This window comes from Chiloscyllium plagiosum, unplaced genomic scaffold (assembly GCF_037043375.1).
Source record: "Chiloscyllium plagiosum isolate Xiang-an unplaced genomic scaffold, Cpla_swu_hap1 HiC_scaffold_47, whole genome shotgun sequence".
Classification (NCBI taxonomy): domain Eukaryota; kingdom Metazoa; phylum Chordata; class Chondrichthyes; order Orectolobiformes; family Hemiscylliidae; genus Chiloscyllium; species Chiloscyllium plagiosum.
The window spans coordinates 4,664,359-4,690,260 of record NW_028270185.1 but is presented as its reverse complement, the minus strand read 5'-3'; the positions used below and the strand labels follow the sequence as shown (position 1 = coordinate 4,690,260).

Genomic DNA, 25,902 nt, shown 5'->3' with positions numbered 1-25,902 from the left:
CAAGGTGTTTTTCATAAAAATATATAGTGAAAAGATTTGTAAATTGACATCCATGGCACCTAAATTAATACAACTAATTAACTAATAGATGAAGTGGCTAATTAAGAAAAGGAACTGATTACATTTGCACAGTCTTCTGAAGTGTGTCTTGAGTGTGTCACTGGAGTGTATTCAGTGGTAATAGATTGTATAAACTTATCTTTCACCTGACCATAAACCTGACAGGATTCACAAGCTTTCTCCATCAACTCATCCTGTTTTGCCAACATTCCCTCTCTTCTATTGATGGTAATGATTCTAGTTAGAATAAAGTTCCTCAAAGATCAGCTGGCACCTTTTACCTGCCTTTAAAATAAAGGTAGGTAAATTATTTAAAGGTAAGGCACCTGAGGGAAAACGTTTTCACGTAGAGGGTGGTGTGTGTGTGTGTGGAATGAGCTGCTAGAGGAGGTTGGTGGGTATATGAATAGGAAGGGTTTAGAGGGAGCTGAGCCAAATACTGGCAAATGGGACTAGACTAATTTAGGACATCTGGTCAGGATGGGCAAGTTAGATTGAAGGGTCTGTTTCCATGCTGTACAGCTCTATGATTTTATGGCCATTTTTCATGTGAAGTCCATAAATTATTCAACTATGATGTGCTTCACAGTCTCTACATGATCCTCACCTATTCTCTACAAATGGTGTTTTTTTTCAAACCTGGTAATCTTCTTTCTCTAATTGATTCATTGCAACTGGCCATTCACCTCACTGGGTTGAGCTGTTGTAAGTGCTTCTTTCTCATTTTCATTAACTTCCTCAATCAGTTATATTTTCCTTCCCTCCACCTCCTCAAATGCATTGTCTCCCTGGATAATAATTCCTATCAAAATGTTCAACCTCATTGTAAGAGTGACCAATATTTACATATCCATCATGTCAGATCCACTATGATGTCAATTGCTGCAGAATAATTCGAAGAATATTATGACTAATGCTCACTGTTAAGACCAGGGAACCGGTCAGGTTTACCATTGCTCTGACTGAGCTACCTAACTGATCATCAAACCACCCCTTAGCCCTACATTGAAGCCAGGGCCTTCATCAGAGTCCTTAATACTCAACCAGATAAGGCAGTATTAGCCAAGTGATAAACAGAGTTAATGGTTCAGCATGATGACCTTTCATCACAATTGAATTTCCCTTTTGTTTTTAATTCATGTTTCTTGTCTCGCTAACATTTCAAACTTCAGTATGTTAAACTGAAGTGGGCATGTTTGCAGAATTGGAATGTCCTCAGAGCTAACTGAGCTATTCCTTGCTAGGCAACTGTGTTGGAGGAGATGCCACCATTTCCGGAGGGGGAGGTTTTGATCCTTAACAATCTGAAGAATAAGGAATTCAGCAGCTTGGCTGACCTGGAGGAGGTGAAAAAGGGACAGAATGCTGATGTTAATGGCAGCTCTGAACCCACAGTGTTTCACCCCATGCCGAACACATCCCCATTAAGTGATCTTCTGGGCCTAGGATCAGTTCATTTGTTGAACCCAGCTCCCATGTATCCATCTTCAGGTGGTTTATTGTTGAGCATGTTCTCAAGTGTGAGCCCTGGGGTGATCTTGCAGATCGCCAGCACTGATAACAGTTTTGGGAGTAATGGTACGCAAGAGTTGGGTGATTTCCTGAGAGTCTGGCCTGGAAAATCTGCCAACATTTCGTGAGCAAAGAAGTGAAGTACTTTACAATTGCACAATGCTTTTCATTTGACCTTTTGACTGACCAAATGAGATGGATTCCATAGGAGATTTCAAAACAGAGCTGGATATTTATTTGAAAGTGAAGATGTTAGAGGACCACAGAGATAGAGCTGGAGAGTGGGTCTAGCTGGGTAGTTCTTTTAGAAGTTGGTACAGTCATGATGGGTCAAATCGCCTCCATCTGTACTATAAAATACTGCAATTCTATGAAGTATAGGTGATGTTTCATACACATTCTCTCTTCCTTTTTATTTTTAAAGATTACAAATACATTGTATTCAAGATGAGTACATTCATATAATGATCAAGTCACTGAACCAATAATCCAATAAATGTTCAAATTCCATCAATGCAGTTTAGAATTTGAAATAACTTGAAAAATTATGAAAGTAGCGATTTGATATCAGTAGAAGAGGCCTATCTGATTACTGTAAAAGAACGACTGCAGAGTCAATTTTATTTTAAAAAGTGGACAACTTGAAAGGGAGTGCAAGAGCAAAGAGACCTGGGTGTACATGCCCTTAAATCATTAAAGGTGGCAGGACAAGTAGAGAGTGTGGTTCATAAAGTATCTCATATCCTAACCTTTATTAATCAAGGCAGAGAATACAAGGGCGAGTAGTTTATGTTGAACTTGTACGAAAGCTTCTGCTGCTGTGCTACATTCAGTTCTACATGCTGCACTTCAGGAAAGATGTGAAGGCATTGGAGAGAGTATTGAAAGATCCACAAGAACAATTCCAGGCATGTTTATTTTCTGTTATGAAGAAATTAGAAAGCTCAGATCTGAGAGATGGATTCAAACTTATGAAGGAATCCGGCAGAGAAGATAGAAAGATATTGTTCCTATTTGATGGGATCAAGAACAAGAAGGCACAGATTTAAAATTATTGATTTAGAAAGCTAAAGGAAGGTTGAGAAAAAACTTCTTCATTAAGCAAAATGCTTAAGGTCTAGAATGCACTACCTGAATATGTGGTGAAGGCAGGTTCAAAAAGTGTTTTCAAAAAGAGATGATGTTTTGGGTTATAGGCAGTAGAATGGCTCCAAGTGAAATGCCCATTTGGAGAGCTCAGTGCAAATGCAAAGGGCCAAATGGCCTCCTACACTGTAACAATTCATTCTCAACATTATAGAGTTCATCAAGGATAGAAACTTACCATCCTTACGCAGTTTGGGCCTCTGTGATTTCAGTCCACACTTAGTTGACTTGGCTACCTCTGAAATCATAGAAGTCTACAGGGCGGGAAAAGACCCTTCACCCTATTGTGTCTCTGCTGATCGGAAACAACCACCTATTGTAATCACATTTTTCAGCCCTTGACCCTGAGCCTTATTGGGCCTTGGCAGGACAAGTGACTCAACAGTCACAAGTGACTCTGTGTATTGGCTTTCCCAGTCTTTCAGAACATTAGGGAATCAGCAAAAAGTGCTTGGCAAGTGTCAGTCCAGCCACAGAGAACTGTTGCTCATACCAATGTTTGAGGGTCAGCCTAGTTCAGTGTTTCACCCCCCCCAACCCCCTGTTTCTGGGACCTGAAAATCATGGGTTCAAATCTTATACTGAGACTGTAAACATGTAATTCAGTGCAGATTTGATCGAGAGCTGCATTGTATGATGTGTTGTCACTTGGATTGAGTCGCTAAACTGAGGCTCCGTCAACGTTTTCAGATGGACATAAAAGATTCCAGGGTGCTCCTAAATGAAGGGGAGTGTTTTTCGATTTCTGCATTTTATTTCCTTTCCGATATATGCCCCTCAGCCGCTATAAGAGATGAACCAGTGGTTACCAAATTAGTATTGCTTTTTGCAAATTGCCTGTTTTTCTAAAGTACTTTATTGACGGTAAGGTATATGCCGATACAAAATCAAGTTCATCTCCCACCCTGACCCCTTTAAAAAATTACAACACACTTGAATACGCAGCACATTACCGTTAGTTTCCATTGTTGAATTTTATCTGTTTATTGTTTGCCTATGCCAGTGACTGTCTCATAGAGTCAGTTTTAGCATTTTAATTGTCAATACATTCAGCCGGCGCATGGTTCTCATCAGAGGCAAACCCCCCCCCCCCCCCCAAACTAAAGCTGCTGGTGTCTTTCTGAGCTGGGCCGAGAGCAACCCGCACAAGTTTTCTGCAAAAACGACCGAGCATCTTCCAGGTGTAAATGCGCTCAGCTGCCTCCCGCTGCTCATGGCTCCATCTCACACCTTTTTCATTCGCGTTTCCTCTTCCCATCTGGACTCCCCAGTGAATCCCTTTTGTAAACTTTCAAAAAAAATCTCACATCCTGTTGTCTTGTGTCAGACGGATTTTAACACTTGCTACAAACCATTATTACACAGTGAGGGCGAGTGATTAGCGCGGTAGGGCATTCCATAATAATCCTCCCTTGTGTGTAGATCATATATCTTTACAACTATAAAATGCTGTAAACTTTCTCTAAACCTACAATGATATTATCTCACTTCACCACACTGAGTTAAAATCACTGTCGCCACGAATATGTATCCTTTTAAACCCTCATGCTGTTTGACCTCTTCTATAATTTCACTGGAAGCCTGGTCGGGTAATTAATATCACCAGCCTAGTAATTGAGCAGCCTGTGCAAACATTTTTTGGACATTATTTGGAAGCTGCCACAGTAGATGGAATTTAGTTAAAAACTCTGAGACATTTTTAAAAAGCCAGGCATGATAAGAGCTACTGCTGCTTGTTGTAAAAACCCACCCTAAAATCCTTCACAGAAGGAAATCTGAGATTCCACAAGAAATCAAGTCGATTCTGAAATGGTCTAAGTAGCCATTCAGCCCAAGAGCAATTAGGAATGGACCACAAATGCTGGCTTTGCTAGTTACACCCACATTCCATGAGTTCCAAATTAGCCTTCTCTTATAATCAATACATTACAAGTCCTAGGCTAAATTAACAACCTGTGGGTCAGTTGGTTATCACCACGTAAGGGCAGCACGGAGGTTCTGCTTAAAGAACCCCATCAGGTACAAGTTGATATTGACTAACAGCTTATTGCAACAGCTTTGAGGGGTCGAATGGTCTACTTCTGCATCTGGCAAGTCTTTTTTTTATCTAGAAATATTATTTTAAAGTCAAATCATGACTGTCTCATGTGTTTCAAGTATTTCTGCTTAAATCCTGTTGCCATATCAGGTATCAGACCAGCAGACCCTATTAAGAGTGATTCAACAAGACAACTCAGCGCCTAAATGGTCTGAATGTAATATCATAAATGTCAGGAGCCACTGATTTCTTTAGTGCAAAAAAAACTTTATTCAGAACAAAAAATCTATAGGTACAGACAAAAAGCTTCTCATTCTATTCTGTATAATCTTTCCAAAGATGAAAAAGAAACACAAGTGATACATTGGAATTTTACATCCCACAGAGTTACTGTGCAGTTGCAAATAACAAGGGTATTTTTAATTCATGCAAGAAGGAAATATTTACTTATGAGGCAACAGGGGATCTGACAACTAAATGGAGTTCTGTTATAAGAAACACCTCAGACAGTGGCCTTTTTTTCATTGCTCCTTGGCAACAGCTGGCCCATGCTTTAGTATATCCCTCAGCACGTAGTTCTTGGAATGTGCCTTCAGCAACACTTGGTCAAGGTCACCTTCTTGCACGTGAAGACCAACAAGTTAAAGAGCATCTTTCACCAAATTAATGGTCCTCCAGACGCAGTTGATATTTGTCTCAGTGTGCATCCTGAGGAAGAGCCTGTACAGCACAGAGTCCCATGTCATGGAACTGCTCAGAATGAACCTTGACCAAAACCACTGCATCTTTCTTGAGACCTTCTTTGCAAAGGCACAATGCAAAAGGAGCTGTGTGACAGTCTCTTCACTAGCACAGCCACTTCTAGGGCAGCGTGTGATGGCTGAGAGAGTCTAGGCAGACATGAAGGATCTGATGGGCAGCACCTTTCTCACCACCAGCCAAGTGGTGTCTTGGTGCCTGTTGGAAAGTTCTGGCGATGAGGCATTCTGCCAAATGACTTTGACTGTCTGCTCGGGGAACAACATGACAGGATCAACCCTCTCTTTAACTTATGGATTTGTCTATTGTTCAGCACAGTATACATTATCTTCACCTGGTTAAGAAATCCTTTCATATGTTGTGAAATTCTATTTAACTGCAGTCCTCTCCCTTCTTCCCTCCCACCAAGTTAACACTATAAAACAAAAATGAAAGCAAAGTTAAAAACTACTTTTTATGAAATGCAAAAATATACATTGAAAGAAATGGTACAATTTTCAAATTACTTTAAAAATTGCATGGAACCCTTTGGAAATATTTGTGGCATCCTGGTTGGTAAGGACTGACCACTGAATCACTGGGAGACAAATCACTGCACACTTCATGAACAACAAGTGCCTGTGAAGTAATGTTTGATAGCTATTTCCAAAAGTATATGAAAACTGGTTGCAAAGAGAATACTACATACTCACCTGCATTGTTTGTGAAGGGTGTATGCATGAAATGTTAACTCTCCTGCTCCTCGGATGCTGCCTGACCTGCTGTGCTTTTCCAGTGCCTCACTTTTCAACTCTGCTTTATTTGTAGGTCTAGTACCTGAATGCATTGCTTCAGAATCTGTGCAAAGCCCAAATGAATCGTTCTGTGTGTCTCTTAAACTAAGTTCTACTTGTGCATAATTATCAAATATCTTAATCACACATCATTTCACAAGATGATTCAATACCTCAGCCCAACCATTGGTGAACATACATTGAGCTCTCTGAGGCCCTATGCTTCAGTTTAGAATGTCCTCCCTAAATCTTTCTGCCTGACTCTCTCTCTCCTTTGAAATGCTCAACAATGCTTAACATTGAAAAAACTTTTAGTCAGCTAAAACCATCTTTGCTTCTGTGTCAAATATTGCCAGACTACACCTTGGGAATTATTTCAGTTTTCACGGTCATGGAAATAAGAAAAGCATACATTTAATGCAGTCCCTTTTAACAATTTCAGGACTTACAGTCTATAGTAGTACGGCACAGAAACAGATCCTGCGGTCCAACTCATTTACGCTGCTCAGACATCCAAATCTGACCTAGTCCCATTTGCCAGCATTTGGCCCATATCCCTCTAAAGCCTTCCTATTCATATATCCATCCAGATGCCTTTTAAATATTGTAATTGTACCAGCCTCCATCAATTCCTCTGACAGCTTGTTCAATACGTGGACCATCCTCTGTGTGAAAAAGTTACCCCTCAGGTCCTTTTTAAATCTTTTTCACCTTAAACCTATCGTCAACTGTCAAAAGGTTTGCTTTTGCAGAGCAGTCACTTTATAATGGAGAAATAAAGCAAACAGTTACTAGTATAGGCCAGCACTGGTCTTGTTTTAACTAACTCCACAAGAATGAAACAGAAGGGGCACAGGTGAAGTGGTGGAATATGTGTGTGGGTCCCAGAACTGCAAAACCTGGGATTGGGATCTGCAAAATAAGCTTGGCCACTCCCATTCTCCCTTTACTTTGTAACTGTGGCCTGACTGTAAATAATTTTGATTTTGGGGGAGGGAGGGAAGAGAGAGTGTGCAAGAGGAGGTCTACCCAGCTTGAACGACATGCCTCGAACAAGTGAGCTGGCCTGGGACACGTTTGATGTTCAGTGCAGGGGGTTGGGGGCATAACTCTTTGGCTGCCGGTTCCCACTGCAATCCATACAGTCCTCCAGTCAATCACTGAAAGATTAAAATCAACTGTAATGGGTGTGGAGATTCACAGGGTTGTTATAGAATGGAAAAAAATAATGCAGCAGTCTGTACAAAAATGTCATGTCGCAGCAAACCAAGTGCCCTATCTACAAAATCAAAGTTTACATAATTCGGAGATGCCGGTGTTGGACTGGGGTGTACAAAATTAAAAATCACACAACACCAGGTTATAGTCCAACAGGTTTAATTGGAAGCACTAGCTTTCGGAGCGACGCTCCTTCATCAGGTGATTGTGGAGGGCTCGATCGTAACACAGAACTACGATCGAGCCCTCCACAAACATTGTGTTACGATCGAGCCCTCCACAATCACCTGATGAAGGAGCGTCGCTCCGAAAGCTAGTGTGCTTCCAATCAAACCTGTTAAAGTTTACATACTGTGTTTGAAACTTTCAAGAAAGAAAGGTACCCGATCAAAGCTCAAAAGCTTATTCCTATGTTTTCTAATCTGTGACAGTATATACATGTTCTGAATAAGAAAGAATTTTGTAACAAATCAGGTCTTGAGGTTTGGAATGACTATATTTATAGTTGTGCAGAAATGAAGATTTGATGTCCCTAACTGCTTTCAGATTAGGCGTCTTCTTCTTAAATACACAAGTTCTGAATGAACAATAGCCGATCACAGTTTGAAACGTCTGATCTGACTGATAAGTATGAATACACAGGAGATCTGTCGGATAAGTGCCGGGGGATAGTCTGGGAGAACTCACCTTCAAGTGAAAGGAATATAAACCCAGTGAGACATTTCACAATTTAGGATCACAAGGGAACATCTCATCTATGGTTGGAAGTGGACATTTGGAAGGACAGTGCACACCAGATTCTGATGTTTGCCAGTGATTTCAGTATTGACAGTATTCTGTCCAGCCAGGACACCAAATGTCCTTCTGGTCAACTCCTCTGGCAGTGTTGCCCACTCCTACTCCATTCTGCGAATGGCTTTCTGCCCAGCTGGCACAATCTCGGTTATTCTGGACTTCACTCAGCTCCACGGTCAGTACCAACTGATGAAGACTTTTACTGTGGACACATGGAAAGGCAATCATGCTATTCAGACTGGGTCCACCAGCCCTCTCCACATTACTGTCTGAGACACACAGGTAACACAATGTGATTTGAACGGTTTAATATAGTAAACTTCATTTAATTTAGGAGGTACAGGCTTTAGATTAGGATCTGAAGTGTGGTAACTGATTTTGTGTGTTATTATGGGAGAGGAGAGTCAATCAAGGTCATTTTCATCAGAAGTACCTGGTTACAGATTTCCCCAAAATCAGAGACAGAGGGCAGATACAAAATCATCTTTTTTCCACGTGGATGGGTTAGTTTCAATTATCCCAATTTTCTTCCCAACCTCTTACTATGATTACACAGACCTAACTGCAGCTCTTACTAAAGCAGCTTGCACTCGATACAGGATGAGACAGTGAATGTCAGCATTCTTCACAATTGTGTTGCCCTCCTGCAATGTTAAAGCATGTTGAGGTTTAATAATCAGAAAGAGGAGCTTCGGTCTTGATCAAGATTTTCTGAGGCAAATTACAGTGGCTGTGCCATGCTAACTGATGTCAGGGCAGATATTGAATCAGGGATTTACTTGGTCTGTTCCACACGGTACCCAATCAAGTGGATTTAATGAAGAAATTTGCAAGTAATTCTCAGACTTCCCTTTTCCTTAATTTCAAAAATATATTTTATTCATAAAAATATCTTTATGTACAGTCACTGAAGCAGTTTGGCCTGTACATTAGCTTAATAAAAAACAAACAGTGGAGTTTGACTCTATTTCACAGTTCCCAGCTCCATTTTCTCATCTTAAATCAGAAGCTACTGTCAAGATTCAAACTGCAGTTCATGACCCAATCTCATTTAATACACTCTTTCCAATGCTGCTTGTTTAATTTGCATCAAGGAAATAATCATTTGTCAGCTCCCAAATTTAAAAAAATAGTCAGTGTTCATAAAACCCCCGCTTACAATCAGTAACATGTCCAAAACAGAAATTACTTGTGAAGTTCATTCAGTGTTATTATGTAAAAAAACGTGTGTGCACAGCAAGATTCCATCAACCGTCAAATGAAAAACAAATATCAGATTCTCTGTTTTGGGTGCTGGGAGAAAAGACACAGGGAACTCTCTCTCCTATTCTTTGCATGCTGCTTTAATTCTCAGCAGACAAAACCAATTCTCTAGCCACCAACTCAAATCCTCTCACTGGCCAATGTTTGAAGCAGATGGTTTACCTGTTCTGAAAAAAGCCTTACATGGCTCAATGTTAATTTTGCTTGATAACAATCCAGTAAAAATTCTTGGGACAGCTTACCAAATTAAAGATGTTATATAAATGCAAGCGTTGTTGTGTAATGCCCCTGTCCCAGGTGTCTCAAGTCCTGCTGCTGTGCCACAGCTAGGGCGGCACTTGCTGAGCCAAGTTCAGAAGAGGAGACGGAGACACAGGACAGTCTTCACAGACAGACAGCTTCAGGAGCTGGAAAACCTCTTCAACAAGACCAGCTACCCGGATAGCAGCACCAGGGAGTCACTGGCCAGGAACAGCCACCTCTCCGAAGAAACAATCAAGGTACCAATCCTCCAGTTACAGGGTGGCTAAACTACTGGGAAACAGCAATTGTAGTCAGTGTTTAAATGGTTGTAGATGATCAAGTCAGTATTTACAACAGGCTAATTGGTTGCTGCCTGTTTTTGACTTCAGTGACCAATTTAAACACCTCCTCCCAACACCCTCGAAAGGTTTCTTAGAGCAGTAATTAGATCTCCTCTTCCAACTCCATTCCAATTTAGCCTCTTCTCCTCCCCCTTCCTCTCCCCCTTGAGGGTTTGCATTGCCCTGAATGGGCTTTTCACATAAATTAACCATTTGGAAAACAAAGTGATTTACTAGTAGTGGTTAAAAGGTGAATAAAGACCAAGGGTGATTTGGTGATGGGAAAGAAAATGTTCACTTGTATGTAAGAGCTCATCTGGATTTAGAGAAAAGAAAGAAACTATTGCTACAGAAAGAAAAGAGCAATGACTGGAGGCTCTTGCAGTGTAGTGCCCCTACCTCTGAGCCAGGGGGCCCACATTTAAGTCCTGTCTGTTCCAGAGTGTGTAATAACATCACTGAATAAGGTGATTATAACATATTAAAGCAGTGGGATGTTGTCAGTATTTTCTAATCAAATCTGTTCAGAGATGTTATCACACACATCTAGAGCAGGTAGGACTTGAAAGCAGGCCTTCCTGGCTCAGAGGTTGGGACACTACCACAAGAGCCCCCTCATGATTGTTGTACACTAATATTCTAATTTCAGACAACATAAAATTTATTGACCATGAGAAAGGATTAATTTTACAAAGGTAAACTGAGTCAAACACAATTTTAATACATTATAATCTGGTTAGATAATTATCAAGGAGGAGAAAGTGAGGACTGCAGATGCTGGAGATCAGAGCTGAAAATGTGTTGCTGGAAAAGCGCAGCAGGTCAGGCAGTATCCAAGGAACAGGAGAATCGATGTTTCGGGCATAAGCCCTTCTTCAGGAATGAGGAAAGTGTGTCCAGCAGGCTAAGATAAAAAGTAGGGAGGAGGGACTTTGGGGAGGGGCGTTGAAAATGCGATAGGTGGAAGGAGGTCAAGGTGATGGTGATAGGCCGGAGTGGGGGTGGGGGCGGAGAGGTCAGCAAGAAGATTGCAGGTTAGGAAGGCGGTGCTGAGTTCGAGGGATTTGACCGAGACAAGGTGGGGAGGGGAAATGAGGAATCCGCTGCACCCAATGTGGCCTCCTCCATATTGGGGAGACAGGTCACCTACTTGCGGAACGTTTCAGAGAACACCTCTGGGACACCCGGACCAACCAACCCAACCACCCCGTGACTCAACACTTCAACTCCCCCTCCCACTCCACCAAAGACATGCAGGTCCTTGGACTCCTTCATCGCCAGACCATAGCAACACGACGGTTGGAGGAAGAGCGCCTCATCTTCCGCCTAGGAACCCTCCAACTACAAGGGATGAACTCAGATTTCTCCAGTTTCCTCATTTCCCCTCCCCACCTTGTCTCAGTCAAATCCCTCGAACTCAGCACCGCCTTCCTAACCTGCAATCTTCTTCCTGACCTCTCCGCCCCCACCCCCACTCCGGCCTATCACCCTCACCTTGACCTCCTTCCACCTATCGCATTTTCAACGCCCCTCCCCAAAGTCCCTCCTCCCTACCTTTTATCTTAGCCTGCTGGACACACTTTCCTCATTCCTGAAGAAGGGCTTATGCCCGAAACGTCAATTCTCCTGTTCCTTGGATGCTGCCTGACCTGCTGCGCTTTTCCAGCAACACATTTTCAGCTTAGATAATTATCAGCCTAGTATCCAATGACTTCCATTGAACATGTATATTTGTAGATACTGGGGAAGGACATGATGGGATCATTCATGACAAATGGACTGGAGATACTGAAAGTACACGACAAATGGTAATTTTGTGGCAATGCAGGAAATAGACAAATCAGGAGCTGAGAGCTGAACAAGATTAAGTAAGAGAATGGAAAAAGTAGAACCAGAGTATTACTTTTTTAAAGAGTAGTACAGGGCTGATAGGGGCTGATAGATTCAAATTAAAAGGTTAATTTAAGACAGACATCAGGAAAACTGCCTTATGCACAAAATGATGTCGTGGAAGAGGAAATTCTGGAATTGATTAATAAGAAACAATTATTTACATCAATGGGAGAAGCACATGTAAGGGGAGAATTGGTGAATTATTTCAATATGGGTGAATTTAAATGGGCTGAATGGCCTCCTGCACCTGTTACTGTCTTGATTCATGTGAAGATCCAAGTCATGGGTGCTCTGGTCCTGCAGTCTCAACCAAACAAACAAACATCCAACAAATATATTAATTCCTGAAAAGTTTGGGTTTAGAGATTAATATACTATTTCATGATAGTCAAGATGTGAGCAGGTTTACAGTAAATTGCGAGTCACCAGCTAAATGACCTGCTGAGCTGGATCTGTTGTATGGAGATGCGGTTGAGCCATCAACCAAATTTGCTAATCCAATAACACAATGATATGTGTTCTTCAACACTGCCTGGTCAATTTACCTCACAGTTTAATTACTACATTCCCCATCCTGTCCTCTGCCATTGGCCCTATTGTTCCTATAGTTATTTTAATTGACCTGTTCAGAAATGATGTTACACAAATCAAGAGTGAGGGACTGGAAGCTGGACTACCTAGCCTAGAGGTAGAGATGCTACTACTGCACCACAAGATCCTTTTTCACATCCAAATGCAAGTAAAACCATGTTTTAGAAAATGGAGAAAGGCACCAAAAAGATAGCACTTTTACAGTGGATTGTAGAGAGAATTAGATTAGATTAGATTACATTCCCTACAGTGTGGAAGCAGGCCCTTCGGCCCAACCAGTCCACACCGACCCTTCAAAGAGTAACCCACCCAGACCCATTTCCCTCTGACTAATACACCTGACACTATGGGCAATTTAGCATGGCCAATTCACCTGACCTGCACATCTTTGGACTGTGGGAGGAAAAACTAGCATCTCAGTGAGAAATGATTCCTCCCCCAATCTTCCATTCTTGTTTTCAATTCCATGGCCTTACCCCTCCCTACCCCTGCAATTCCTCCAGCTCAGAAACGTTGTAAGGTTTCTGCACTTCTCTAATTCTGGCCTCTCCAACATCCCCAGTTGGAATTGATCCACATTGACCATAAGCCCTTGAATTCCCTGCCCAAATCTCTCCAGTTCACGTTTCTTCTTTTAAATTAGCATTAAATCCTAACTCTTTGATTGTGTTTTGGTTGTCCGCTGTCACTTTCCATATCTGGTTCTTGGGAAACTCTGTGAGATGTTATATTATGTTAAAGATATGCTATGTAAATACAAATTGTAATTGTTTCAGTGTCCTTATTTCTAACTCTCATCATATTTATATAGGTCTGGTTCAAAAACCGTCGAGCAAAGGTGAGGAAAGAAAAGATGTCTCTCTTGCAGCAGCTGGACAGTTCGAGTGAGTGCAACAGCACAGAGACAGTGGAAGAATGCCCTAAACAGTTACTGCACAGCGACATCAATTCATGACAGCTCAGCACAGAGGGACTACTACAATACACATGCAGAAATACCCCGTTGTTCTCAATCTTATTTAAATCTTAGGGAAGCAAAATGTAAAAAGACTTTTGTATACAATCTATAAATGATCATTCAGAGGAACCATCTCCTGCCTCCACCATTTACTCCTAATTTTTCCCTAAAGTAACTTTGCATCAATGTGAAACTGCCCTATTGTTCTACTTTCATAGTTTAATTTGAAGTAGTCTTACCTATTTTGTACCTCATCCATATGGAGACCCACCTTAATCAACTTGCTTAAGTTTCAAACTTTCCTTTGAGCAGATTCAGTTGAATTGCGTAGCACATATTTTTCTACTGCAAAAATAAAAACAAAATAATTTTGGAGAATATGGATTAATTTTCTTGAACCTAGAGAGCGAGTAAAGCTATAAACTGTCCGGGAAAACCCAAGATCTTTCTAATCTTAGTCAACTAATCAAATGGTGTCTAAATTCTTGGAACTCATGGCTGTATATTTATATACAAATATTTAATTTTATTGTCTTTGTTTGGTCATGGATCCAATACGCAAGACTCTCTTTGTCACTATACTATTGAAGTTTTATTGATTGTTATGTTCCCCAGAAAGTTTTTGTTAATGGTCCTCTCAGTGAAATGTTTTTAAGTGTCACAGTGGCTGTTTGTCCACCTCCTTGTGTATAATGTGAGAGGTTTGGCCTGTGATGGTCAGCCTTTGCAACGACCAGGGGGCTACTGAAAGCACCATATAATGGCTGCTGTAGATTCGGAAAAGACTCTAACCTTAATATAAACTTTTCTGTAGAGCTCCATGGGAGCTGGAATTAGTTTGTAATCTATGCATTCTAGTATATGACATGGCAATAACAAGTTCTGAAGCTTCAATTTCATTAAACAACTGCCTTATTTTGCATTTGGTTGTACAATCTCACAAATCCAGTACAGATAGGTAATAAATTCCAGAGCAGAAATGGGAAATGTAATTTATAAACATACTTCTACAGGAAAACTCTTCAATGAGTTATATAATGTCTACAAAGGCAGGAACATCTTGCATTCATTCCTTCTTTACATTTTCGTGAACATCAATGAATTTTGGCTTGAATAAAAGTAGAAATTGTTTGAGAAACTCAGCAGGTCTGGCAGCATCTGTGGAGAGAAAGCAGTGTTAACATTTTGAGGCTAGTGTTCCAAAGAAAGGTCACTGGGCTCAAACATTAACTGCTTTCTCTCCACAGATGCTGCCAGACCTGCAGAGTCACTTCAGCAATTTCTGTTTTGTTTCAGATTTGCAGCATCTGCAGTTCTTTATTTTATTTTGTCTTGAATAATCCATACATTTTTCCTTCTCATTTCACTGGTGTTTTTTTCCTCTGTTGAAGGTGTCATCTATGGTTTCTCCCTCTAGTACTCACCCAAGTGACAAGTATTCCAGATCACATTCTCAGCTTATCTGATTTCAGGAGCTATAATATTCTCTCCTGCTCCTACTACCAAACCTCCACAATTAAAATGTAAGAATTAACAGGTAGAAAAAAAGGTTAATTCTCCCTAGAGCCACAAAGACTAACTGTCGAGGCCCTAAAATTACCTTGAGAATAGAAAACTTCACAAACGCTCATGGTATCTATAGCACCAGGAAGAATACAAAATATCAGGGCAAGACCCATCTGAACCATCCAGATCTGGTGCAATCTCTTCTCTCTGTAAACTCCTGGGACAGGAAGAACCGAATAAGGAAAAAACAAATGGCCAATTGGGAAAAACAAATTCTGTTGAATTCTTTCTTCATGAGACCACTGAGCTCTAGGAGAAAACAGGCATCACTGTTGGCTGTTCATAATCTTACGCAACACCAAATGTCCTTCCAATCGCAGTTCTTAAAGCAAATCCAATTCACATTGATGATTCTTTTCATTGGTGGTGGTTGGATGGTGCGGGAGGGGGTGTATTACCCTAACTCCTTGCATCTCAACTTCCTCTTTTCTTATTTTGTATTGATAGATTTCCCCAGCTTCTCCAACTCAAATAACCCACCCACATAAACAAATTGTACTCCCTTCATTACCTCAATCACACTCTCAAAATCCATGGAGAGTTATTTCATCTTGGGCAACAGCCAGTTAACTGTTTACACTCCAGTGAGTTTATGCCCACCCCATTTATACACCTCTCTATTTGCACACTTTCCCTATTTTGCTTCTCATCAACTTCGAGTCAAGAATGTTGGGGTAGACTCTAAAGGGAGATTGAATTCACACTGCACTGCCACCCAAAGAAATTTTATTCCCATGTTTCTCTAATGGAAAATAAACCAATAATTCTGATGATACGCTCTGAACATGGACATTAATATCACCCTACCCTGTTTTCTAAATGAAGCGTTAAATTCCTTCCTAAATATCTCCACGCCTCTCTCTCTTATTTTAAGATATTCCGTAAAATTTTTCTCTTTGATCAATCTTATTAGACATCTATTCTAATAACTCCTTTTGTCATTCTGTGTCAAATTTTGTTTGAAGGTGTCCACATGAAGCACACTGGGATGTTATATCACATAAAAAGTCCAACATAAATGCAAGTTATTGTTAGTTTATTATCTTACTGATTTCACCACTCATCTCAAAGGCCCATCTGATTTCTCCACAACTACCTTTGCGAAGTCAGTCTTAAACCTTTTGCGTATCTTGCATAACCCCTCAGTACCTACCTCCCCATCTCAACCAAGCAGGTGTTCTTCTACTGCCTCTGGAAAATAACCATGCATGGTTCACAAATACTAGGGATTACTGCCACCTAAATGTAAGTCTATTCTAGGAGTCTGTGTATTGATTACGTCAAAACTTTTCCAAAGCTTGAGTCACAACACAAGCAGACAAAAGCAGCGAGAGCAAAATATAAGCCTAAAGTATACTTCCACTGATGGAAATTAGGTCAGGAGGCTTCAGGAGAGAAGACAAGCCTGGTGGAAAAGATTCAAACTGATTTAAATAACAAACTCCTTACTGGAGTTATTGGTAATTATTGTAAACTTAGCTATCATCCCACACATGATCTTCCATCAAAGCATTGGCAAGGAATTCAATGACCTAAAGAACAGGCCCTCAGTGAAGGTGGTGAGGAATTGGTATCTTGTATTACAAAGAGACACCATGGCCATTGATGGTAAAATGCACATAGAAATATGTTTATTTAAGCAACATCATAAATACATGCCCAGAGCAACAGATCATTCAGAAATACATGGTCTCCACAGAAAGAGAATATGCATCAGTTAGGCAGGAGCATGCAGTAACTCGCAGGGCTGCGGACTTGAAGTTAAGACAAGAGAAGCAGAAAAACTCCAAGAAATAATAACGAGCAATGATATAAAAAGGGAAAATTTTGCTTTTTCGGTCCGTAAAAACAGCCATCCTTACCTACCTTCAAATGCCCATCTGGTTTGTACAGGCATCTTAATGCTTTGTACACTGAAACTGCAAGAACACCGTTTAGAGAGAGAATTATAAAGCATACATCCCATAGAGCAAGGTAGTGGCTATTTGCTGTATTTGGTGATTCACCAAGTTACACAAGTCTGCACCTCCCAAGTTTGATTCCCAGCCTTGTATCCAGGGAGCTGATCTCAGCCAGGACAGTGTTTAACTCGTTATAATTGGCTTCAGTTGTCCCCTTGGAATGAGAAACAAAGAGTGGATGAAACACAGTCATGATCAGTACCTACTGACACCTCCTGAAGATGTGCGTATATGAGCATTAGACCAAGGTTTCATGGATGCCTGGAATCTGTCATCCAACCCCCAGTTGGAGTTACTCAAGTAACTCATTGACTAGCTCTCATATGAAGAATGCTCTTTTGAGGAAGGTACATAAGGGAAGGTCTCCGAATCATAGAATCTTACTGCACAGAAGACTATTCAGCCCATCACACTTGTACCAGCACCTTGAAAGATGTATCTAATTAGTCCCACTCCTCCTTGAATATTTTTCCCATAGCCCTGAAAAACTTTCTCTTTTGAGTCAAAATTAGTGAACAAATAACAACCCTCTGTCTGGTCATTTTAATGTCTGCAGTGGACGGGCTAACTGACATGCTGCCAATTGGCAGCCATTTCTTCCCAAAATTGCAAAGATTTACATTTTTGTCAAGACTGAGCAGCATCACATCCGGGAGCACCTTTCGGAGACACCAACACTGCTACCTCTTAACGAGCAGATCCTAAAGTTGGGCAATTAGAAATTCCAGTGGGGACTTCAAAAACGCAGTTCAGATAACATGAGCACATGTCACATTTACAAGGAAAAGTACATTCAGAATGGGGCCAATTTTCTGAAAACTTGGCAGGTTTGGAGTGGATCAGAAGTTGGGCAGAGTGTGAGCAAGATGGAGTGAGATTTATAATAGCAGGATAGGGACAGATGTGTAGACTAGGGATAGGTAATCAGCTGGTATTGAGGGGTAGCAAGACCAGGGACAAGATGTGATACAGAACGATTTTGATTTATATAAATATCTTTGAATTGTGCAACACAATGGTGAGGACAAAATTAGCTTTCATTAAAATAGAAAAGCAACTGAATTTGTTAGCGATATTTCCAAACAACTCATTTAAAACCGTCTGATCAAAACATGTTCAAGCATTTTTGACCCATGCTATGAGCTCTGCTATAATCACACACAGCAAGACCTGGTCAAGACCAGGCTTGGGTGACAGGTGACATTCATGCCAAATAAGTGCCAGGCAATGTCCACCTCCAACAAGTCAGAATTATTCCCCCTGATTACTAATGGCATTACTGTCGTGAAATTCCTCACCATCAACATCCTGGGGTTTATCACTGACCAAAAACTGAATACTGTGGCTACAAGAGCAGATCAGATGTAGAATATTCTAGCCTCCTGACTCCCCCTTGCCTATTTACCACTAACAAGACACAAGTTAGAAACATGATTGAATACTCTCCACTTGCTAGAGATAAGTAAACATCCAAAACATTCAAAAAGCTCTACACAACCCTACATAAAGCAGCCATTTGTGTACTATCTACAAGATGCATTGCAGTAATCCAGCAAGTTCCTTTACAGCACCTTCTAAACCTGTAAATTTCCATCACCAAGAAGAGTAGATGGGTAATAGATGCATAGGAACACCATCTCCCTGCAAGGTCCCCTCCCAAATTGCACACCATTCTGACTTGGGAATATATTGCTGTTCCTTCAATATTCTCCAATCCTGACAGCAGTGACTGCAGCAGTTCAAGGCAGTAGCTCACCACCTCTTCCAGGGCAATCAGGGATGGACAATAAATGTTGGTCTTGCCAATAATGCCTACATCATTTTTTGGGATGTGTCAGCTCTGTATAGAGCACCTTCTCTATTTGTCACAGGGATATCAGTTGTTGCTACAACACATGATCAGTCAGACACTTGAAAGTACATAGATTATGCATTTACACTTCTAATCCTATCATTGGTGACCATGCTTTTAGTCATCTGGACTCGAAGCTCTGGAATTCTGTTTCTAAACTCACTCCCTCCCCCCTTAAAATGGTCTTTAAAATTGACCTCTTTGACAAAGGTTGTGAGAATTCCTCCATATTGTAACTCAATATCAAATTTTATTTGCTGATATTCTGATAAAATACTTTTGAATATTTTTCATCCTGAAAGGTGCTATGTAAATGCAGATAGGTGTGTGTGTAGCAAAATAATTCTGATCGTATTTTAATAAATTTTCTCTAGGCTGAATTAATTTTATAAGTTGCACAAAGTCTGAACAAAAAATTAATTAATTAACCGACAGTTCATTATTGTACCCTTCACAACATGCATTGGTCAGAAGGGGAGGCATGGTGGCTCAGTGGTTAGCACTGCTGCCTCACAGCGCCAGGGACTTGTGTTCCATTTCAGCCTCAGGCAATTGTCTATGTGGAGTTTGCACATTCTCCCTGTGTCTGCATGGGTTTCCCCCAGGTACTCTGGTTTCCTCCCACAATCCAAAGATGTGCAGGTTAGGTGAATTGGCCATGCTAAATTGCCCGTAGCTTTCAGGGATGTGTGGGTTAGGTGCATTAGTCAAGGGTAAATGTAGAGTAATGGGTAATGGGTTTGGGTGGGTTACTGTTTGGAGGGTCGGTGGAGACTGGTTGAGCCAAAGGGCCTGTTTCCACACTGTGGAGATTCTATGATCTATTCTATACTATTATTCTATACTCCCCCTGGTGGTTAGAGACAAGCAATACAACATTGAAGCTTAATGATAGGAAACTTGTGGTGTTTTATGAGTTAGGCAATTTGAGGCTCAACATAGAGTGTAAGCTTGCACTAAACCGGTTTCTTTTGCTTCTGAACAGTGAAGGTTGGGACCAGGGCAGAATCTGGTCGTGCCACATTGGTCAAACAGCCTTCCAGCTCATTGCCTAACTTTTCACAATAAAAATGGCTGCAGGGTTGCGTCTGAAGGGAGGAAACAGGGGACCGCATTTTTATAATGTAGAAAGAAAGACTTGCATTTCTATAGCACCTTTCACAACATAGATGGATGTTCCAAAATGTTTTACAGCCAATGAAGTGTTCACAGTGATGTAGTGTGGACAACCAGCCAATTAGCACACAGGAAGCTCTATAATGACACCATGATAAATTATAATTAAAATCAGTGTTTGTGATTTAGCTAAGGTAATATCAGTTATAATTATAAAATACATTTCGAATTATTATGGAGGGGCAAGGTCATCTATGAAAATACATAGCTGGAGTAATTACAGACAGCACTGATCCCTTATTGGGCAGCCACATATGAACATAATCTAGATTAGAGTGGCGCTGGAAAAGCACAACAGGTCAGACAGCATCCGAGGAGCAGGAAAATCGACGTTTTGGGCAAAAGCCCTTCATCAACCCTTTCCACTCTAATCTTGACTCTGATCTCCAGCATCTGCAGTCCTCACTTTCGCCATACATGAACATAATACGTTTCAATATGGTTTGACTTCACTGAAGGGAACTTCGAGAGATTAGAATCATAGAAGCACGGAGCAGGAGTCGGCCATTTAGCCCATTGAGCTGGTTCCACTCGTTCTATCTCAACACCATACTCCTGCTCTCTAGCCATAATCCTTGATGCCTTTAGTATCTAAAAATCTATCCATTTCTGTGTTCAACATACAGTAATCAGTAATTTAGCCACCAACATTTTCTGTGCTGGAGAATTCTAAAAGTTCACCACTCTTGGTAAAATCATTCCTTGTATACAGTCCTAAATGGTTTACTCTATATCTCAAAAATGCAACCCCTTGCTCTAACACCCTCATCCACAGTCAGGCGAAACATCTTTCCTACATCTAGTCCATTCAGCCCTGTCTGAATTTTATACATTTCAACAAGATCCATGGTTTTGTTATAAAAGAAGTATTTGCAACAACTTTGACAGTGAAAGAGGGGGATGGCTAGGGGAGAGCACAGGAAAGGGATAGGGGAGGCTCAGGGGGAAGAAGGGGATGGGAGCTGGCAAAGGAGAGGGAAAGGGAGATAATGCAATGAGGAGAGGGGGACAGTAAGGGGAGGGTGAAGTCAGAAGAGAGCAACAAGGGAAGGGACAGCTTATCATAAACATGAACACATTTCCAAGATCATTATTCTCAGGGGCAAGAGAAATTCTTTAAGATTTACATTAATTAACAATAGAATCAAGGGGATTAATAAAACACATGATTTTCTGCTTATTTCAGAGGAATAAATCCAGCAATCTTGTTACAAAAAACTTTTAGCACCAACCTCAATGCACTTATAGCACATTTATAAAACATCAGGAATTTCCAATGTTCCTTGCTACACGTCTGTTCATGAGTTCGGTTTAATTCACCTTGCATCTTTTCACATTATTTTCTTTTCTTTAAAAAAAAATCCAATCTTATAGCTGCCAAATTTACCATGACACACTCACTCTCTCACACATATTAATATAAGACTTTTTTACATTGATTAGTACATTAAAGTAACAAGTCCAGAGAAAAGGTGGCTTGTGTTTCCAGCTTCCACTTCAAATTTACAGCAGCTTTGCTCTTTAACTGCTAGATGACTGCTTTTTTTGATACATTTAAAACTAAACGTGGAGCAGAATAGAGGAGAGGACCATGACTGGGTGAGGGAGGCCCGTGCTTGGGGCCCTTACCTTCTCAGTGCTAATGATCAAAGCCGACTGAAATGTCAGAACCAAACTCTGATGTGGGAGGATTTTTGTTGGTGATCACTTCTTGTGATTCAGTGAAAACATTAAAATAAACCACAAGAGGCCTCTACAAAAAAAACCACTAAACTTTAAATGAGGCCCTAGAAATGTCAATTTCTGGTTTTATAATGCAAGATTCCTGGATCTCAGTGACATTTCTTTTAAGGTCGCAGTCAGTCACTGACACCCACCAATCAAAATCACCTTGCTGCAGGTGAAACATCTTTAAAAGGTTGTTTGACAGAAGGTCCCACATGACAAGGTTCTGTAATGATATGAATCAACCTTTTAAAAAAAACACAATTGAAGACTTTAGGTGTCTGGTTTCCAATTTCCAAAATGTTCGGCTATCTGACCTGAAAATCTAAGTCAGATCTGGCTGCTAATGAGGCAACAGCCAGAAGCTACCTGTGTTCTCTCAGATCTTTTGTTTTAAGTTTTCTGATACAGGTTTTTTTTGCTCACTGTTAGAATTATGGAAGACAAAACACCAGATGTTTTCTGAAGTTGCATTTGTAGACTTTGATGTTCAGCGTGTTCTTGGTTAACCAGAAATCAGGACCCTGTCTTCACTTCTAAACTGAAACCTGGTTATCCAACGGAGAACACTCTGCTCTCCAATGAACTTTTCCTGACAGACAGCAATCCCAAATCCAAGCAGAATGCTGCTTGGGTATGTGGACAGCAAAGAAAGATTTCCTGCTTGACGGTTTTCCCTTTTTCCCACACCTTCAATCAGTTATTTCCTATTGCTCTGATCAAGGTGAGGAATCCTTGTGCTGTGTTAGCAGCAAGTGCAGACAGGGTTGGGAGGACCATGGATAAGATACAACATCCAGCTCCCTCTTTTCCAACCCTCACTGTATTGGCCATCCTCTGGCCTGTCTTATAAAGTTTAGTACCAAGCCAGGAGCAGTTCTTGCTTGAGGTACTTCACCCTGAGACCCAAATTGAGACCAACAAGCCCATTTCATAAAGAGTGCTGGCTTCTGGTCAGTTGGAAGCTGAATATGAGGGTGAAAAAGTTGGAAATAGAGGGATGAAATTCACCTTAAAATAAAAAATAATCCCCTCCTCCCCCCATTGTAAAAGATGCTGCAAATCAAATCCTACTGAGAAGGCTGGAGAATACAAATGGGTTTAGGGATTGAAAAGATTAGTGCAAATTAAATTTAAATAATGTTGAAAACTGTTACAACATTCAACCTCAATAACAATACCACAACGAAGCTTTCATCCAAATAGAAGATGGATAACTCCAAATGAAATCTCCAATTAATCTTCATCCAATTTCAAATGATCAGAATGAAAGAAGAAATTAAATGTTTCCCATCCCAGAATCTAGCAGTCCTTTGCTCTCAGGTCTTGCCAAGATGGCTGTCCTCATTCATGCCTGCAGGAAATGATGGTGATAGTAGTGATGGTTGAGGGGGAGTGGGGGAAATTGGGGACTGTCAGTGGAGTTGGGGTTGGTGCAACATCACTCATTAATATTACACAACACTTACTTAAAACGCCATATGGCAGAGTTCAGCTCGGACTAGTTAAAGTTGTGATGCATCTGGTAGTTTAATGACATGTCCCCACTCAATGTTGAGGCTCACCTGTTAAACCAGACTACAAGATATGGGGAGACGAGAAAATGAGGAATGAATTATTGAAATCCTAAGCAGTGGTGCATATGTTAATTTTTCCTGAACTTTATTTTTGGTTTTTATTTCAACAGCATTTTATCTATTTATTCCCATCAGGCATTAACTGAAGCACTCAATAACTTATCCTTCCTGACCAGTCTCATGAAATCGCAAATACAATTTACATCCCTTAACACTCTAATATACAGCAAAGCAGTTGATAAACCAACATGACACATATTTCACTGCACAGGGAAGTTCTCATGTTCTCAGTATCATGGTTCAGGTCATAATTTTGACAGTAAACACACCTTTGGTTTTTACCAATCAAACAGACAGGAATCACAAACCATCTTTACGTACATTTATATATAATTTTATATATATATATCTTTCAATCAGTATCAAAGGAAAGGTCATCTCATCTATTTAAACTACTGTGGAATGCAGGGATATTTAATTAAGGTACAAGGCACTAGAATCAACTATGACTGCATCTAGCTGAACTAGTATCTAAGATTGTGATTGGCAGTCTTTCTCCAGAGCACAAATAAAGAACCAAGTTGAGGAGGAAGAGTAGAGTCCGAGGAGGAGGGTGAGAAGGTTTTTTTTACGACTGCATTTCTGCTCTCAGCATCCAGGGGAACCAACAGCAGAACAGTAATCTGGAATGAGAAGAGACAAGAGAGGGAGGGGAGTTGAGATAAGGACATTCTGGAATATAAAGAGCAGCAAGGATTCAGTAAGGGGTATTCAGACCCGAGACAAAACAGACGATGAGCTGAGTAAATCACCAGTCACCCATCCACCTTTTCCCAGTTGGTTGACATCGGTATGAGAACAAATAATAAATTAGCAGCTTTATTTCTTTCTAAATTATTTCATCTTCAAGCATCTCAACTCTTTAAACTCACCAATTCCAAACTCCAGGTATGAATTATATTGCGTAAAAGCTAAGGTATAGAATTCCTCTTCCCAATATTTTTGTGTGTTTTATGCTGTCATTGACAATGATAGAAATATTTCACAAAAAACAGGTTACACATTATACACAGACCAAAGACCAAACTCATTTTGCCAAATCCATGGTTTTTGGTGACTGTTTCTCTGGCTCCTTGGTGACACTGGATAAACAGGTTTAGAGAAAGAGAAGGAACTGGAAATTTCAGAAGTCTACATGAATAACTCTCAGTTCTTATAAATTTGCTATTTCAAGCAGTGGGAGGAACAGATCGTAAGGATTAGACCTGGATCGCCCCAACAATAGGTTAGCATGGGTACAATAGGCTGAATGGTCTCCTTCTGTACTAGTAATAAGTCCTGAACAGTTCCATTGTGGTGAATTTTGACTCAAAAGCATTGAAAGAGAATGAGATGTGTATTGGTGTTGAAGTCTCTCCTGCAGCACTGAAGGAGGGCAGCACTGTTGGCAACATAAATACAACACTAACCTTTATCCACATTGTAATTTCAGTGGAATAAGAAAAGAGTGAAGGGAGAAAAAGTAAATTTGGAGTTTTACTTTAGAACATCCATGGGTTCATGCGGACAATTTAACAGATGTTGCTGACCCCTTGTTCAGACTATGTTATGTTGTGTCACTATATTCTTACCAGACCATAGGGGCTCCTCTCTTCATTAGAGAGTAGCGATTGGTGGTGATTTAACCAGAGGGCCAGCAGACCTCAGGTGAGGGAAGAGGTTGAGGAGAGTCATGGTCATGGAGTCATAGAGATGTACAGCATGGAAACACTCCCTTCAGTCCAACTCAGGATGCCCAAGACTGTAGGGAGGCTGTGGAGAAGGTAGCACTGACAGGGACTACTTGCGGACACAGAGATGGGCTCAAGTGCGTATACTTCAACGCAAGGAGTATCAGAAATAAGGTGGGTGAACTTAAGGCGTGGATCGGTACCTGGGACTACGATGTTGTGGCCATCACGGAAACATGGATAGATGTGGGACAGGAATGGCTGTTGGAGGTTCCTGGTTACAGGTGTTTCAGTAAGATTAGGGAGGGTGGGAAAAAAGGAGGGGGGGTGGCATTGCTAATTAGAAATGGTATAACGGCTGCAGAAAGGAAGTTTGAGGGGGATCTGCCTCTGGAGGTAGTATGGGCTGAAGTCAGAAATAGGAAAGGTGCAGTCACCTTGTTGGGTGTTTACTATAGGCCCCCCAATAGCAGCAGAGATGTGGAGAAACAGATTGGGAAACAGATTTTGGAAAGGTGCAGAAGCCACAGGGTCGTAGTCATGGGCGACTTCAACTTCCCAAATATTGATTGGAAGCTCTTTAGATCAAGTAGATTGGATGGGGCGGTGTTTGTGCAGTGTGTCCAGGAAGCTTTTCTAACGCAGTATGTAGATTGTCCAACCAGAGGGGAGGCCATATTGGATTTGGTACTCGGTAATGAACCAGGACAAGTGGTGGGCTTGTT

At 40.8% G+C, this 25,902-nt stretch overlaps 2 protein-coding genes across 3 annotated transcripts in view; one reads left to right on the top strand and one right to left on the bottom strand.

Moving 5' to 3' along the window:
• The first annotated feature begins 8,309 nt into the window (after window positions 1-8,309).
• Window positions 8,310-13,662, top strand: LOC148135982 (homeobox protein goosecoid-like). Its single transcript, XM_087984016.1, has 3 exons — window positions 8,310-8,586; window positions 9,883-10,064; window positions 13,444-13,662. Exons 1-3 carry the CDS (start codon window positions 8,310-8,312, stop codon window positions 13,585-13,587), a joined length of 603 nt encoding a protein of 200 aa, XP_087840142.1. The 3' UTR covers window positions 13,588-13,662.
• Window positions 13,233-25,902, bottom strand: part of clip3 (CAP-GLY domain containing linker protein 3) — a 66,369-nt gene continuing 53,699 nt past the window's right edge. The window contains exon 14 of one of the 2 annotated variants that reach the window (XM_087984015.1): window positions 13,233-13,935. In XM_087984015.1, the coding sequence (XP_087840141.1) occupies window positions 13,905-13,935 (31 nt within the window). In that variant the 3' untranslated portion in view covers window positions 13,233-13,904. Of the gene's footprint in view, window positions 13,936-16,758; window positions 24,131-25,902 lie in introns of those variants that run through there. The other variant, XM_043680752.2, reaches the window with a different exon arrangement.